Source organism: Danio rerio, chromosome 11, assembly GCF_049306965.1.
Source record: "Danio rerio strain Tuebingen ecotype United States chromosome 11, GRCz12tu, whole genome shotgun sequence".
Taxonomy (NCBI): domain Eukaryota; kingdom Metazoa; phylum Chordata; class Actinopteri; order Cypriniformes; family Danionidae; genus Danio; species Danio rerio.
The window spans coordinates 10,786,716-10,800,000 of NC_133186.1; the positions used below are offsets into that span (position 1 = coordinate 10,786,716).

At 38.5% G+C, this 13,285-nt stretch overlaps 1 protein-coding gene across 25 annotated transcripts in view; it reads right to left on the reverse strand.

Annotated features, from left to right (window-relative positions):
• The window catches only part of ect2 (epithelial cell transforming 2), a 71,772-nt gene that overhangs the window by 49,356 nt on the left and 9,131 nt on the right, over nt 1-13,285 (reverse strand). For 13 of the 25 annotated variants that reach the window (XM_073915793.1, XM_073915786.1, XM_073915776.1 and 10 more), the window contains 1 exon segment: nt 10,773-10,955. In XM_073915793.1, the coding sequence (XP_073771894.1) occupies nt 10,773-10,955 (183 nt within the window). 25 annotated transcript variants of the gene reach the window in all.

Genomic DNA, 13,285 nt, shown 5'->3' on the forward strand with positions numbered 1-13,285 from the left:
TCCTGGCTACGTTGTTTCACTTTCTCAACAATGAAATGAAAACATGATTTAAGGAACTATTTTCATATTGATATTAACAACTTAACAGACAGCAGAAATGCTGAGGCGTCGTGCTGCATCTTCACTGTATGCATGTTTATAATAAAACAGAGCCTATATAACATCACTGCCTCCTTTCATTTTCATTGAAAATACAAAACACATCTTCTGCTTTGCTGAATGTCAGTTTTAATAAACAATAATAGCCATTACGAAAGTATAGCGCACAATAAGTTTATACATTATAGGAAATAAAGTCAATATACAGAATGTACGTGGTTCCATTAATTATTAACTTATCTTTGCGCTCAGCCAAAACACGTTACCTGTGAACAAGTAATCGACTTAAAAGACCAAAGTCATGAAATATGTTGTTAGATATAGACAACAAGATTAATTATATATCATTTTTAGCAAATATAGTGAGATTAGATCCAGCGAGAGATGCTTGATGAACAGTCCGACTAGCAGAGCTCTCATCTGGGTAGAAATGCTGCAGCGCTTGCCCGAGAGTGTGTGCGTGTGGTCACGTGATGTGCGTTTTCAGTGTTTTGGTGTGGACGGAGAGCAGTTCAGAAACGCTGAGTAAAACGCTAGTGTGGACGTAGATCGTTTTCATTCTAAAACGCCGTTTTAAAACTAAAACGCACCATTGTAAACGGGGCCTAACAGTTGACAGGCCGGGAAAACACACGCACGCACACAGTATTTCTGACGGCAGACACGTGAACTAGGAGAACGTTTTTCTCTCGCACTTGAACCACATCTGACAGATTATAACGGCTTTAACATACACCTTTCTAAGTTGTGTGTCGCAAAAACACTTCGTAATCCATTAAAAACGGCACTCGAAAAGGTCACATCTCGAAATCAGTCACAGCAGCATCTTAACTTTGTACAAATTAGAATTTAATTACATCTCATTTAAATTTGTCAAATTAGAAATTTATTGCGAGTTTTCTGCAAACTTAAGACACTTATTACAACATGGCCAGCATATTTTATGTCAACATTTTATTCCCTGGTTTATTTTAAAAGCAAACTGTAGTAAAAAGAAATTACATTTGAGAAAAAATAAATAAATAAAATAAAAGTCAAACTAGCAATTTATTGCTTTCTACTTTTACATTTACTACTTGGTCAACATATATTTATGTAAACAGAAGCATTTTATGCTTAGTCATAGTCTATTTTTGATACAAAAATCATGTGTACCCACTATCCTATTTTTCTTCAAGAACAATAACTGATCAGCATATTCAGAGAGATTATCAGACTCTTCTGAGCAGTTAGGATGTTTTCAGCAGTTGAGAACATTAAGGCCCAATCCCCTTCATGTGGAGCTTCTTTAGCTGGAAGGCATAGGGCTAAAGGGAAGGGTTAGATATCCCTTCGAACAGGGATTTTTCAGGACCACACTTGAAACCAAAGGGTAAGAAAATTTTCCAGAATACACTAGCTACAACAGCAGCATGGCTGCACCCGGAAGAAAGGAGATGAACAAATTAGTATTTTTTGTCACTATTACGAATTTTCACAACAAACAAACATGCGTTATAATACACTCATAACCGTGTTTGTATTTTACAGTCTTGCTTAAAAAAAATAAATAAATAAAAACTCTCTATTCTCTATCTCTAATTCCTAATAACTCCATATTGCCATCCCACAACATTCTGTCACTCAATGACATTCAAATACCCTGTCAGAATAGTCTAATGGCTGGGAATGAGCACACAGTGTCTGCTATAATGTTAATGTAGCTTTTGTGCCTTTGCATAGATGAATATGGCCACTGCGTAAATGCACAGTACAGTTACGATCTCATTGACACATTATATCGTTTGATAACATATGCCTTCAGTGATTTCCTAAAGATACATACCAAAAATAACACAACTGGAATAACTACAGCAGTCGCCATTAACTGATCTTATTTGAAGCAAGAGATCGCGATGACATATGATGCCGTGTGCGGGTGCTGTAGTGTTGTCCCATTTCTTAAGGGTAAATTTTGAAGCCCTTCCCCTTCACACTCTGTTTTAAGGGCAAAGGGTATGGGTATCCAAAAACAGTACACAAGTGACTTGAACATCAGGGGCCTCATGTACAAAGACTTGCGTGGAAATCATACTAAAACATTGCGTACGCACAAAGCTGTAAATGTGCGTACACAGAAAAAAATTCAGATGTATGAAACACTATATACGCCGAATCCCACACATATTCTTTTGTACATCCGAATGAACGTGCAACTGAGCGCAACATGCACGAGCACAAAACCCCTCCCTGCCTCCTCCCCCGTACGAATATGCTAATGACTCTACTATGGCAAAACCCAATGAAAAAGCAATGGCAAAAGCAAGCAAAAAGAGAAACTTTGAACAGAATGTGAATTGGAGGTGCTGCTTTCTGAGGTAGACCGGAGAAAATCGGTGTTATTTGCAAGTTTGTTCTTCGGAATTAAAAACAAAAGAAAAAATAGAGTGGAAGAGTTTAGCTGATGCGGTTAACACAGTTGGGTCTGAACATCGCACTGAGTGAATTAAAAAAAGAAATAGTGTGTTTTATAGGTGTAAAATATTGCAGTACCCTTAATAGTCTCAGTGGCGCTGCTCGTAAAAGGCATGTCAACATGTTTTGACACGTTCAAGCATGAACTCGGTTTGAATCCAGCATCTGATGAACTTTCTCCCCTTTCTCCTCCCGGGCTTGGATCTTATTGCTTTCTCACTACAACTGAACCGCTCCAGAGTTTGTTTCAATCGAGCCGAAACCACCGCTTTCAAGCGATCTCGGAGTGATTGTTTTGGCATGGATCAGAGCGCAATTGGTGGTTTCACATATGCCAAACGAATCGCGCTAACTGGGTAAACGAGACAGGTTCCGAAACAAAAGTCTAGGTGTGATAGCACCCTTAGTTTATTCATCTGAGGAAATTGGAGTGGGGATTATGGTTGATCTAAAACCACATTGTTACGTTTAAAACTAAGAGTGAACATTTTTCAATTGCTGGGTGGCTTTGTTTTAAGGCTTGACTGTAAGATTTCAAGTGCATTTAAATCATTTGTGTACAAAAATATATAACCATTGTACTTTTAACAAATATGAATTGCATTTATTTTATTATAAAATGAAAACTACACAGTAGGGTTGCACGATTTTGGCAAAAAAGTGAATCACGATATTTTTTTTTTTGCTTAAAATCAAGATCACGATTTTCTTACAATTGTGTAAATGTAAAATAAAGGTTAATATTGGTAGCCTATTATTATTGTTAATTCTCAAACATGTGGTAAAACAGCAATGATAATATTAGGTCTTTATGTAGGTCTACTGTTGTTTAAAATGCTTATGGACAGACTTTCAATATGTCCTGTTTGTTAATTCACAGTAAAATGATGACATCAGAATATAACTATTCATAATTATAAAGTTGAATTATTATGTTTAAGACATGTGCTTGTCATCTGTTATTGAAAGCCTTATTAGACCATTTGTTTTAACTGGCAAAATGAGACATTTGTCATTATCAGATTCTTTCTTGAATTACATTTCCATTATATATAGGCTAGGGTTGTTATACTGACACAGTAAACATTTATTTACATGCACAACACTTTGTGTTCGCTATGAAAGAAAAAAACATATCAAATGCTAGTCGTAATCATAACTCTAATATCAAATGCTTGTCGTAATTATAACTCTAAAATGCGATATGATCATTTAAATGATGTGTGCACAGGTTTCACTTTCACTTCCGAGTGCGGCTCTGGCTGCTCTCACTGAGAAAAAACACACATGCAAATCAAACCTCCCGCACGGCCCTCAAACAATCGCTCTGTGCAACAAACTGAACGTTATTTACAACTTTATTACCGGTTATTCACAGCATATGCACATTGTGTTCATTAAAGCAGGCGTCATGCGTGCACACGTGCCATTTCAGTAGTCAAACAGCTCGCGATCAGCTCACGTGTGATTTCGCGGCCACGAATACATCATTACATGTAGACAGAAGTGACATTTCTGGGTAAACTATACCTTATATATACAGTATGTGGCACTTTTAACGCCATTTGCAGGTGTCCATGTTGCTGTGAAGACTCGTGTGACTGCCTTGCTTCTCTCCTGACCTTGAAAATATAATTGGCTGAATCGTAGAAAAAGCTGAAATAAGATCACGTATAGGGTCGAATCAAGATTGTGATCTTTTTTCGATTAATCTTTCAGCCCTACTACACAGGGTTATTAAATAGCATGATCGTTCAACTTCTGTACCGGAGTACAGTTAGACTAGTTCCAGAAAAATCTAAAACCCTATCTGTTTGATTTATGCAGATTTTCTACCCAATGAAAGGATCCCAAATACGCATTAAAAGGCACCCATTTATCCCATTTTCAAGATTTAAGATATTTCTTTGACTCCAGAATGTGTCTAAAGTTTCAGATCAAAACACTCTCAATATTATTAAGGTGGCTCGAAAAGGCCAACATACTGTTATACTACATAAATTATTCTGAGACAAATTTCTATATGCATCTCCTCCTAGACCAGGGGTCACCAATCTAGTTTTATAGTTCCATGGCTGGGCGCCACACCAAAATTCATCCTGCCATGGCTACATTACAGCTTCTTATCAATTCAAAACCTTCATTCATTGTTGTTATGGTTGTTATTAAAAGCAGGTTATAAAATCGCACCAAAATGCATTAAAAGGTAAGTGATTTATAACAGCTCAAACATTTCTGTTACCGTAATAGGGCTGTGCGTTATTTGTTTAACACTTTAAATGCGATCCGACGTGTAATACTCCGCTCGCCACATTTCTCCATTTGTCATTGAAATAACGGCATAGGTTGTTGGTAGATTTGTGTAAAAGACCTGCCGCCACAGAAAAAAATCCTAGAGGAAACACTGCTTAACATTAGTCCAATCTTTCTGGCCTCATAACTTTGCGCCAGACTGTCATACAAACATACAGTTGGGCTTATTTAAAGGGTCAAGAAACACCAAAACATATTTTGAGCTTTTGACAGTCGTATACGTGTCCCACACTGCTAAAAACACTATTAGGACATGTATCTCACTAAAAAGTGAAAATTGGTTGTTTTTGCGTTATTTTGAGCAAATTCGTACTTCTGGTTTGAAACAAATTTTTGAAGCTGCTGCGTCACAGCAATGAGATCTTAGCATGTGTTCCAGCGTGCAGACTAGACGTCTGTGCCTTGGAGTGCCTTATTACATCTCAGAGTATGCTGCATTAATGCATGAGTAAGGCTTGGTTCAAACCAATCAACGCGCTCTATTGTGCAACTTCATCAATATTTATTACTGTCACAGTGTTTAGACGACAGAGACACCATGCTGTATTGGCAAAACAAGCGTGAAGTGTTGCTTTTATAGCTTGCTGCAGTTCATTTTTGTTTTCATTTTCTCTCTGTGAGAGCGCAGCTGGAGTCACGTGTGGATTACAGTGTACGCAACGCTCGACAACAATAACTTACGTGACTAAGGAGGAACATTGTTTACCTAAGAGCGGTTCTCATCTGCAAATGCTGAGATCCGGATTCACTTCTAGTCTTCTCTTAATAAAGACGCAGCTCTAGTTGCTGGTGATTGTCCTGTCTCTACAGATTTGGTAAGTGAGCGACCAGTGCTCTTTGTTTATTCAGTTTGTTCGTATCGAACTAACTATTACACCAAGTCTAAACATGTTAGCACCACAAACAAACTTTAACCTCTTGTAGGATTTTCGCCACATTTTGTGACTGGAATAACACACGCGGCTTTCTGACACTACCTGCCGTGTGCATCTAAGTTTCCGGGAAATGCGGAGGTTTTTTTTCTCTCATTCGCCGTGCGGTATCAAACATTGCATGAAAAATACATGCTTAGAGCAGTTCCTCGAATCAAATATCTTGTTTGTCGCGAGGGGCATGAATGAATTCCCTGAATGAAAGAGCCAAACTGCAGTAAAAGTCCACCATTTAATAATTTGGCAAATAATTCGACTACAGATGTCCATGCAAACACAGTCACTTTCTCCCCTATGGTGTGTGTGTGTGTGTGTGTGTGTGTGTGTGTGTGTGTGTGTGTGTGTGAAAACACCCTGCTGAAACGAGGGGGTTTCATGGCCCTTTAACTGAGACTACAAATTTGCCAATACACTTACTAGCCACACTCTGGCAACCACTTACAGCAGTGGTCCTCAACCACCGGGCCGCAGACCGGTACTGGTCTGTGGAACAATTAGTACTGGGCCACATAAGAAATCATAAATTATTTATGTAGAAAATATTCCCCCCACGATTTGGTTTCTTCCATTTACCCCCGCCATCTCACGTGAAATGGACTATGCCAAAATCCACCACGGAGCGGGAACGATTGCTAGAATATCGCTCAGTGGTGGTTGTTGATAGTTTAAAGTTATAAAACAGGTATTATAGAATGCAAATCAGCAGAGCATTTAAGGATTGTGCATATATGTGTGCTTGCATCGCTAAGTACCCGAAATCATTGCAATATGTATCTATACGGAGTTTCTCATAATCATGCTCATTAGGGCTGTAACATGCCAATGCATACATTTTATTCGGCTATACGGTTGTATTATTGTTAATATGACCCTCAGTTGAAATGTTTGGCACAGATGTTATGTATTTGATGCATATAAACCTTGATTGAAACATAATCAGGCCGCGATAGTGCAACTAGCGCATGCCCACTGAGTTGTTCATGATTAACCTGGATGCAAAAGAGCAGCAGCTGTGTTCACGTTTGCAAATGCCTAGCAACACCACAGCAACCACTGAAAACATCTTAGCAACCACCTAGCAACCACTCAGTACACCTTAGCAATGGCTTAATGCCTTAGCAACCACCTAGAACACCCTAGCAACCGTATAGCAATACCTTAGTAACCACTTAGAACACCCTAGCAACCACCTAGCAAGAACTTAGCAATCACCTAGAACAGCCTGGCAACCGCCTAGCAACGCCTTAGCAACTGCCTAGCAACACCTTACTAACCACAGAGAACACCCTTGCAATCGCCTAGCAACCACTTAGGACATCTTAGAAACTTCCTAGCAATGCCTTAGCAACCACCTAGAACACTAGCAACACATTAGCAATTACTTAAAACACCCTAGCAACCACCTAGCAATACCTTAGCAACTGCCTAGCAACACCTTAGCAACCACTCAGAATACCTTAGCAAATACCTAGCAACACCTTAGTAACCACTTACAACATCCTAGCAACGGCTTAACAATGCCTTAGCAACCACCTAGAACACCCTAGCAATCCCTTAGGGTTGCGCTCCAATCGCGCTCGGTAATAGGCAGTAGGGCGGGAGATCATTCCAGACATCCCAAGTCCTGCAAATGTACAGAGACTCCCGGATGCAAGCAAACGAGTGATAATCTCCTGGAAATCGCGCGTCTCCCTCCCGGTACTCAAATAATTTGTGCACCCATCTCACCGTGAAACTCTGACCAATGTAAGAATAGTTTACTCACACGTGACTTGTTTTAGCTCTTTTGGTCTGTTTAGAAACTTTGCAGTGTGAAAGCGAACCGCAACAAGAACCACCTAGCAACCACTCAGAATACCTTAGCAACTGCCTAGCAACTACTTAACACCTTAGCGACCACCTAGAGCACCCTAACCCCTTAGCAAACACTCAGAACACCTTAGCAACCACTAGCAACACCTTAGAAACCACCTAGAACACCCTAGCAATAACAAAGTTTCTGTCCTAAACTTATAATGCAAAAAAGGCAATAATGGTGCAACATTCCTGACCATTATCACCAATAAAGCCTAGAAAAACATGTTATTAGTATATTGTAAACAGATAGGTTCAAAAATTCCTTTCCAGTTATCGAAAAAATAATTTGTTCTTTAATTATAGTTATTGTTTTGTAAATATTAAATTGTTTTAAAATTCTAACCGTGGAAAACGCATTTTTCTTAATGATGTACTCGGGTCTCCACTTTTGCCATGTCCTCTTTTGGCTTTAACAAATTTATCCTTCAGGTTTATTCAAACATTTTAACAAAAACTTTCCTCCTTTCCCATGGCTGTTGCAATTTCTAGCCAGGAATTATTGATCATCTGGTTATCTCTATGATCACATTATCATAAAGGTGTCTAAAGGCATACTGTTGCAGACAAAACCTCTTCAAAGCGTTTCATATTCAACTCAAATCAAAAGTGGCGCATTGCGCACTGTTTGATTGAGTCTAAAAAAAATAAATCATGGCTCCGCTGGCCGAAATCATGTCGTGCACAACCAAAGCGAACATCCACAAACACAGTGATGACGTCACATTCGGTGTGCGCACTCAAACAAACATGTCAAGAATAATTCAGGCTTTAACAGCCTTGCAGAACAGTCTAGCAACCGCCTATTAATGCCTTAACAACCGCTCAGTGGTGGACCTAGCAACCACTCAGAATACTGGAGCAACCACCAAGCAACACCTTAACAACTACCTGGAAACCCTACCAAGACCTTAGCAACCGCCGAGCAACCCCTCAGAACACCTTAACAACAGCTTAGCAAGAAACATGCCAATCCATACAAGAAACAGGCTAACATACATGTAGTTATCTATCTATGCCAATTGTTTCAATTCTCTTCAACTATTACATTTTGAATTTACTTCAAACGAGGCTCTCAAGCCACGATAAAGTTTGTCTACAAACTTTTACATTTCCATTTTATTTATTTTAACGTCAGGAAATTTAAAGAGAGACTCATTGTGCCTATATCACTCCAGTATGACTGTGGACACACTTACACAGAGTTCTGTCCAAACAGCTTCCAAAATATAATTTTATCATAGGTGCACTTTAAATGATAAATTCTTTCCAAATTGAGTCATTCAAGTCATCTGGCAAAATTATATTCAGATCGCACAAAAACAAAAAAAGTCGCTTGAAAAGCAAAAACATGGCAATGTCCATTTTTTCCAGTACCGTGCAGCAAAAAAAAAAAAAAAAAAAAAAAAAGTGTTATTTTTAATTATATTTGCAGCCTTGATAAACAAAAGTATTTGTTTTTTTTCAATTTGGGTAGAAGAATAAACAAAATTATTACTTTTATTCATCAAGGATTTTGGACTAGGTAAATGGTGAGCAGTGAACAAATAAATGGTGCGCACAAAAACAGACAAAGAAATAAACAAACAAATAAATACATAACTTATGACAATAAATAATTTGTTTTAAATAATAAACATTTTGTTGCTGAATATTTAAATAAAGCAGCTCAGATCTAAAGCACCTACTTTTTTTACAACCTTCTAATGATCACTATACACATACAGTGTTGGGTGGAATTAGTTACAAAGTTTAGATAATTTCATTACAGTTACTAATTTACTTGCCTTAAATACTGTATATACATTTAACAATTTTAAATAAATTAATTCAGAGAAGGAGACAGACAGACAACAAGCTAGACAGATAGACAGACAGACAGGCCGCTATACAGATGGTAAGAAAGATAGCTAGCTAGAAAGATAGACAGACAAACAGCGAGCTAGACAGATAGATAGACAGATAGCTAATTATATAAATAGACAGATAGCAAGACAGACAAATATATAGACAGACAGCAAGCTACACAAATAGATAGACAGCTAAGACAGCAAGCTAGACAGACAAATAGACAGATAGCTAGACAGACAGATAGATAGCCAGATAGACAGACAGATAGCTAGACAGAGAGACAGACAGACAGATAGCCAGATAGACAGACAGCAGGCTAGACAAGTAGATAGACCTCTAGACAGCAAGCTAGACCGCTAGACAGAAAGACAAATAGACAGATAGCTAGACAGACAAATTAATAGCCAGACAGACAGATAGCTAGACAGCAAGACAGACAGACAGCTAGCTAAATAGATAGACAACAAGCTAGACCGCTAGACAGACAAAGACAGATAGCTAGACAGACAGACAGCAAGCTAGACAGAAAGACAGCAAGCTAGACAAATAGATAGACAGCTAGACAGACAAACCGATAGACAGATAGCTAGACAGAGACAGATAGCTAGACAGACAGACACCCAGACAGACACACAGACAGACATACACCAAGAAACTGCACATGCTTAAATGTATTGAATAATAAACTAATAAACAAACAAATAAATGACTAAATACATAACTAATCACAATAATCACCAATATTGCTGAACATTAATTAAAAACAACAAAAAGGATCTAAACTTCTGCATGTTAGTGTATACACACACACACAAATCTGTTTGTGACAGGTCAGATGGCAAGACTATGGAGTGTGCACTGTGGCAGCTAAGCTGTGTACCACGAGATTTAACAATAAAACAAGCCCTCATTCCTCACTGGAGTGCTGAAGTCGTATCTATATTCTAGTGTTCGTTCGACTTAATCTTTCAGTTCGGTACTGATCGCTGCCCAGCCAAGTGTTTATTTTGCACTGGAATATCTGAGGGAGTCAACCAGACGCTCCTGCGCACACTCAGATAAGCCAGCTACATTTTTCAGGCTTTACAGGAGCAATCAAAGCTGCTTACGAATCCGTTTCAGTTGGAAGAACAACTTTATTTCAACAGGCTTTTACTCAACCCGTGACGGCAAGCAGGTGCTATAGTAGTATCAAACCATTTCACCGCCTCAAGGAGAGAAAAAACCCCAGGAGATGGCTGTGATTCTGTGTTTTATTTCAGGTCTTACCTCTCCCTTGTTGGCGCAGTGCATCACGGCAGGAGGCCCCAGGATACGGCTGTCATTCTTGTACAGGAAGCTGTATTCAGGAGCCTGGAAGTCTTTCAACACAAACACCGTCTCGAACTCGCAGTTCTCACCATCACCGAAATCACAGACATTGTCAGTCTTGATACAGGGGGTGTTTAAATCCTAACGGGATTAAGAGAGAAATTCATTGTTGATTTCATGATGTTGAGAAAACAATATCAATAAACGTATTAGATGGACTGAGATCAGCATCTCCACTGATGCACAGAGATCTCTCCTTCAGAAGAGATCTCAGAGATGTTAAGGTGCTCTGACAAATGACATGCTGAAGAGAGACAGCAGTCGTTTGTCAAATGTAGATTTAGTGGATACAAACACAAGTGTCAAGGGCAGTTCACACAGGACAGCTAGATGCGATATTATGGGACAAAATGCAGGACTTGTGTTGCACATGATGTCTTTACTGAATTGAATTTAGATTTTGTTTTTTACACGATATATTTATGTTGCCATTATTCCAGTAGTCACCTAAAACGGCATATACATTTAGTCACGATACATAGATGACAACAAAAAGATTTTTTTTTTCATACAATTTGTATATTTAAAATGATAACTTGCATTTAGTTTATATTTTAATTTACTTCATATTAGAATTGGGTCAATAGACGAAGCCATCATTCAACGCCGATGGCCGACAGACATCGTGATCCTCTGTCTCTATCTTTAAGTCTTTTGAATCTATCAGTTAACATGTCACAGCGTCAGTACACTGCTTCAATCTCTTGCTTTCACCCTTGTACTTATTTTAGGTAATACCTCAGATACTGTTGGTTGTGCACTTCAAATTTTGAAGCCCTTCCCCTTCACACACTGTTTCAAGGGCCAAGGGGTAGGAGTACAAAAATAGAATTGGGATTGGGTCTTAATATTTAGTCAAGTAATTAAACTACTTATTGAGATGTTATCCAAGTTATTTTGCAGATGAAGGGCTTAGAAAAGCAATTTAAAAACAACAATAATGTAATTAGTAATCAATTACTTTTCTGAAGTAACTTGCTCAACACTGCATGCAAACATATATGAAGCAACAGATAGACAGACAGACAGACCGCTATACAGATGGCAAGAAAGATGGCAAGCTAGAAAGATAGACAGACAAACAGCGAGCTAGACAGATAGATAGACAGATAGTATTACAGATAGCTAAACATACAAATAGACAGACAGATAGACAGACAAATAGATAGACAGATAGATAGACAGCAAGCTACACAAATAGATAGACAGCTAGACAGCAAGCTAGGCCGCTACACAGACAGCTAGACAGACAGACAGATAGATAGATAGCCAGATAGACAGACAGATAGCTAGACAGAAAGACAGACAGACAGATAGCCAGACAGCAAGTTAGACAGCAAGCTAGACAAATAGATAGACCGCTAGACAGACAGACAAATAGACATAGCTAGACAGACAGATTAATGGCCAGACAGAAAGATAGCTAGACAGAAAGACAGACAGACAGCTAGCTAAATAGATAGGCTAGACCGCTAGACAGACAACTAGACAGTTAGTTAGACAGACAGTGACAGACAGATAGATAGATAGACAGACAGACAGACAGATAGACAGATAGATAGATAGACAGACAGACACCAAGAAACTGCATATGCTTAAATAATAATTAAATAATTAAAAATAATAATGTAATTAGTAATCAGTTACTTTTCTGAAGTAACTTGCTCAACACTGCATGCAAACTTATATGAAAGAATTACGTCCGGTGTGATCAAGCCCTTAGGTTTTTTGAAGGGAACAGAAGAGAGATCTGTTAGTCCGGAAACTTTCATTAAACTGGTTATTTGAGATTCACTTTCAAAAATGATTACTCTTACCTGAATGCAAAAACAAATACATCAAAAAATAAACTCAATTTTAAAAAGTGTTAATCAAAGGGTAGATTATATAACAGAGTGAATTAATATTTAATTAAATGGATTAAAGACCACCTGTTGGACAAACACAGAAAACGCTGTTAGAACTTAGTCCAGACCACCATGTGAGTGACTTTGATATTAAACAGCACAGTGCCATACCGAATCCCTCTCCTCCCCGTAACACACCATGCCGCAAATCCCCCCCGGTGCTCCCAAGCATGCAAAGATTCCAGGCCCTGAGACGTACCATATTGACTATAGATTTTATCAATTTCTCACGCGCTTCTGTGCCCGGCTGCCCTTCTTTAATCTTTACCACCGGGACTTCCATTATTGTGATGGCCTGTAAAAATGAAGAATTGACGTCAACCTGGCAACCCAAAAGCTGATAAATTTCACAGGCACGAAAGCCTTACAACCTGTCAGAACCATGATGAGAACTTCAAACAAATGTCAAGCAAAGTCCAGAAGGAAGTTCTGCTACGTTAATAAGTTGCGTAAGGGCAGGGAGAAAAGATTACTAAAAGCAGTAACTAAATCTCAAGTCTTCTC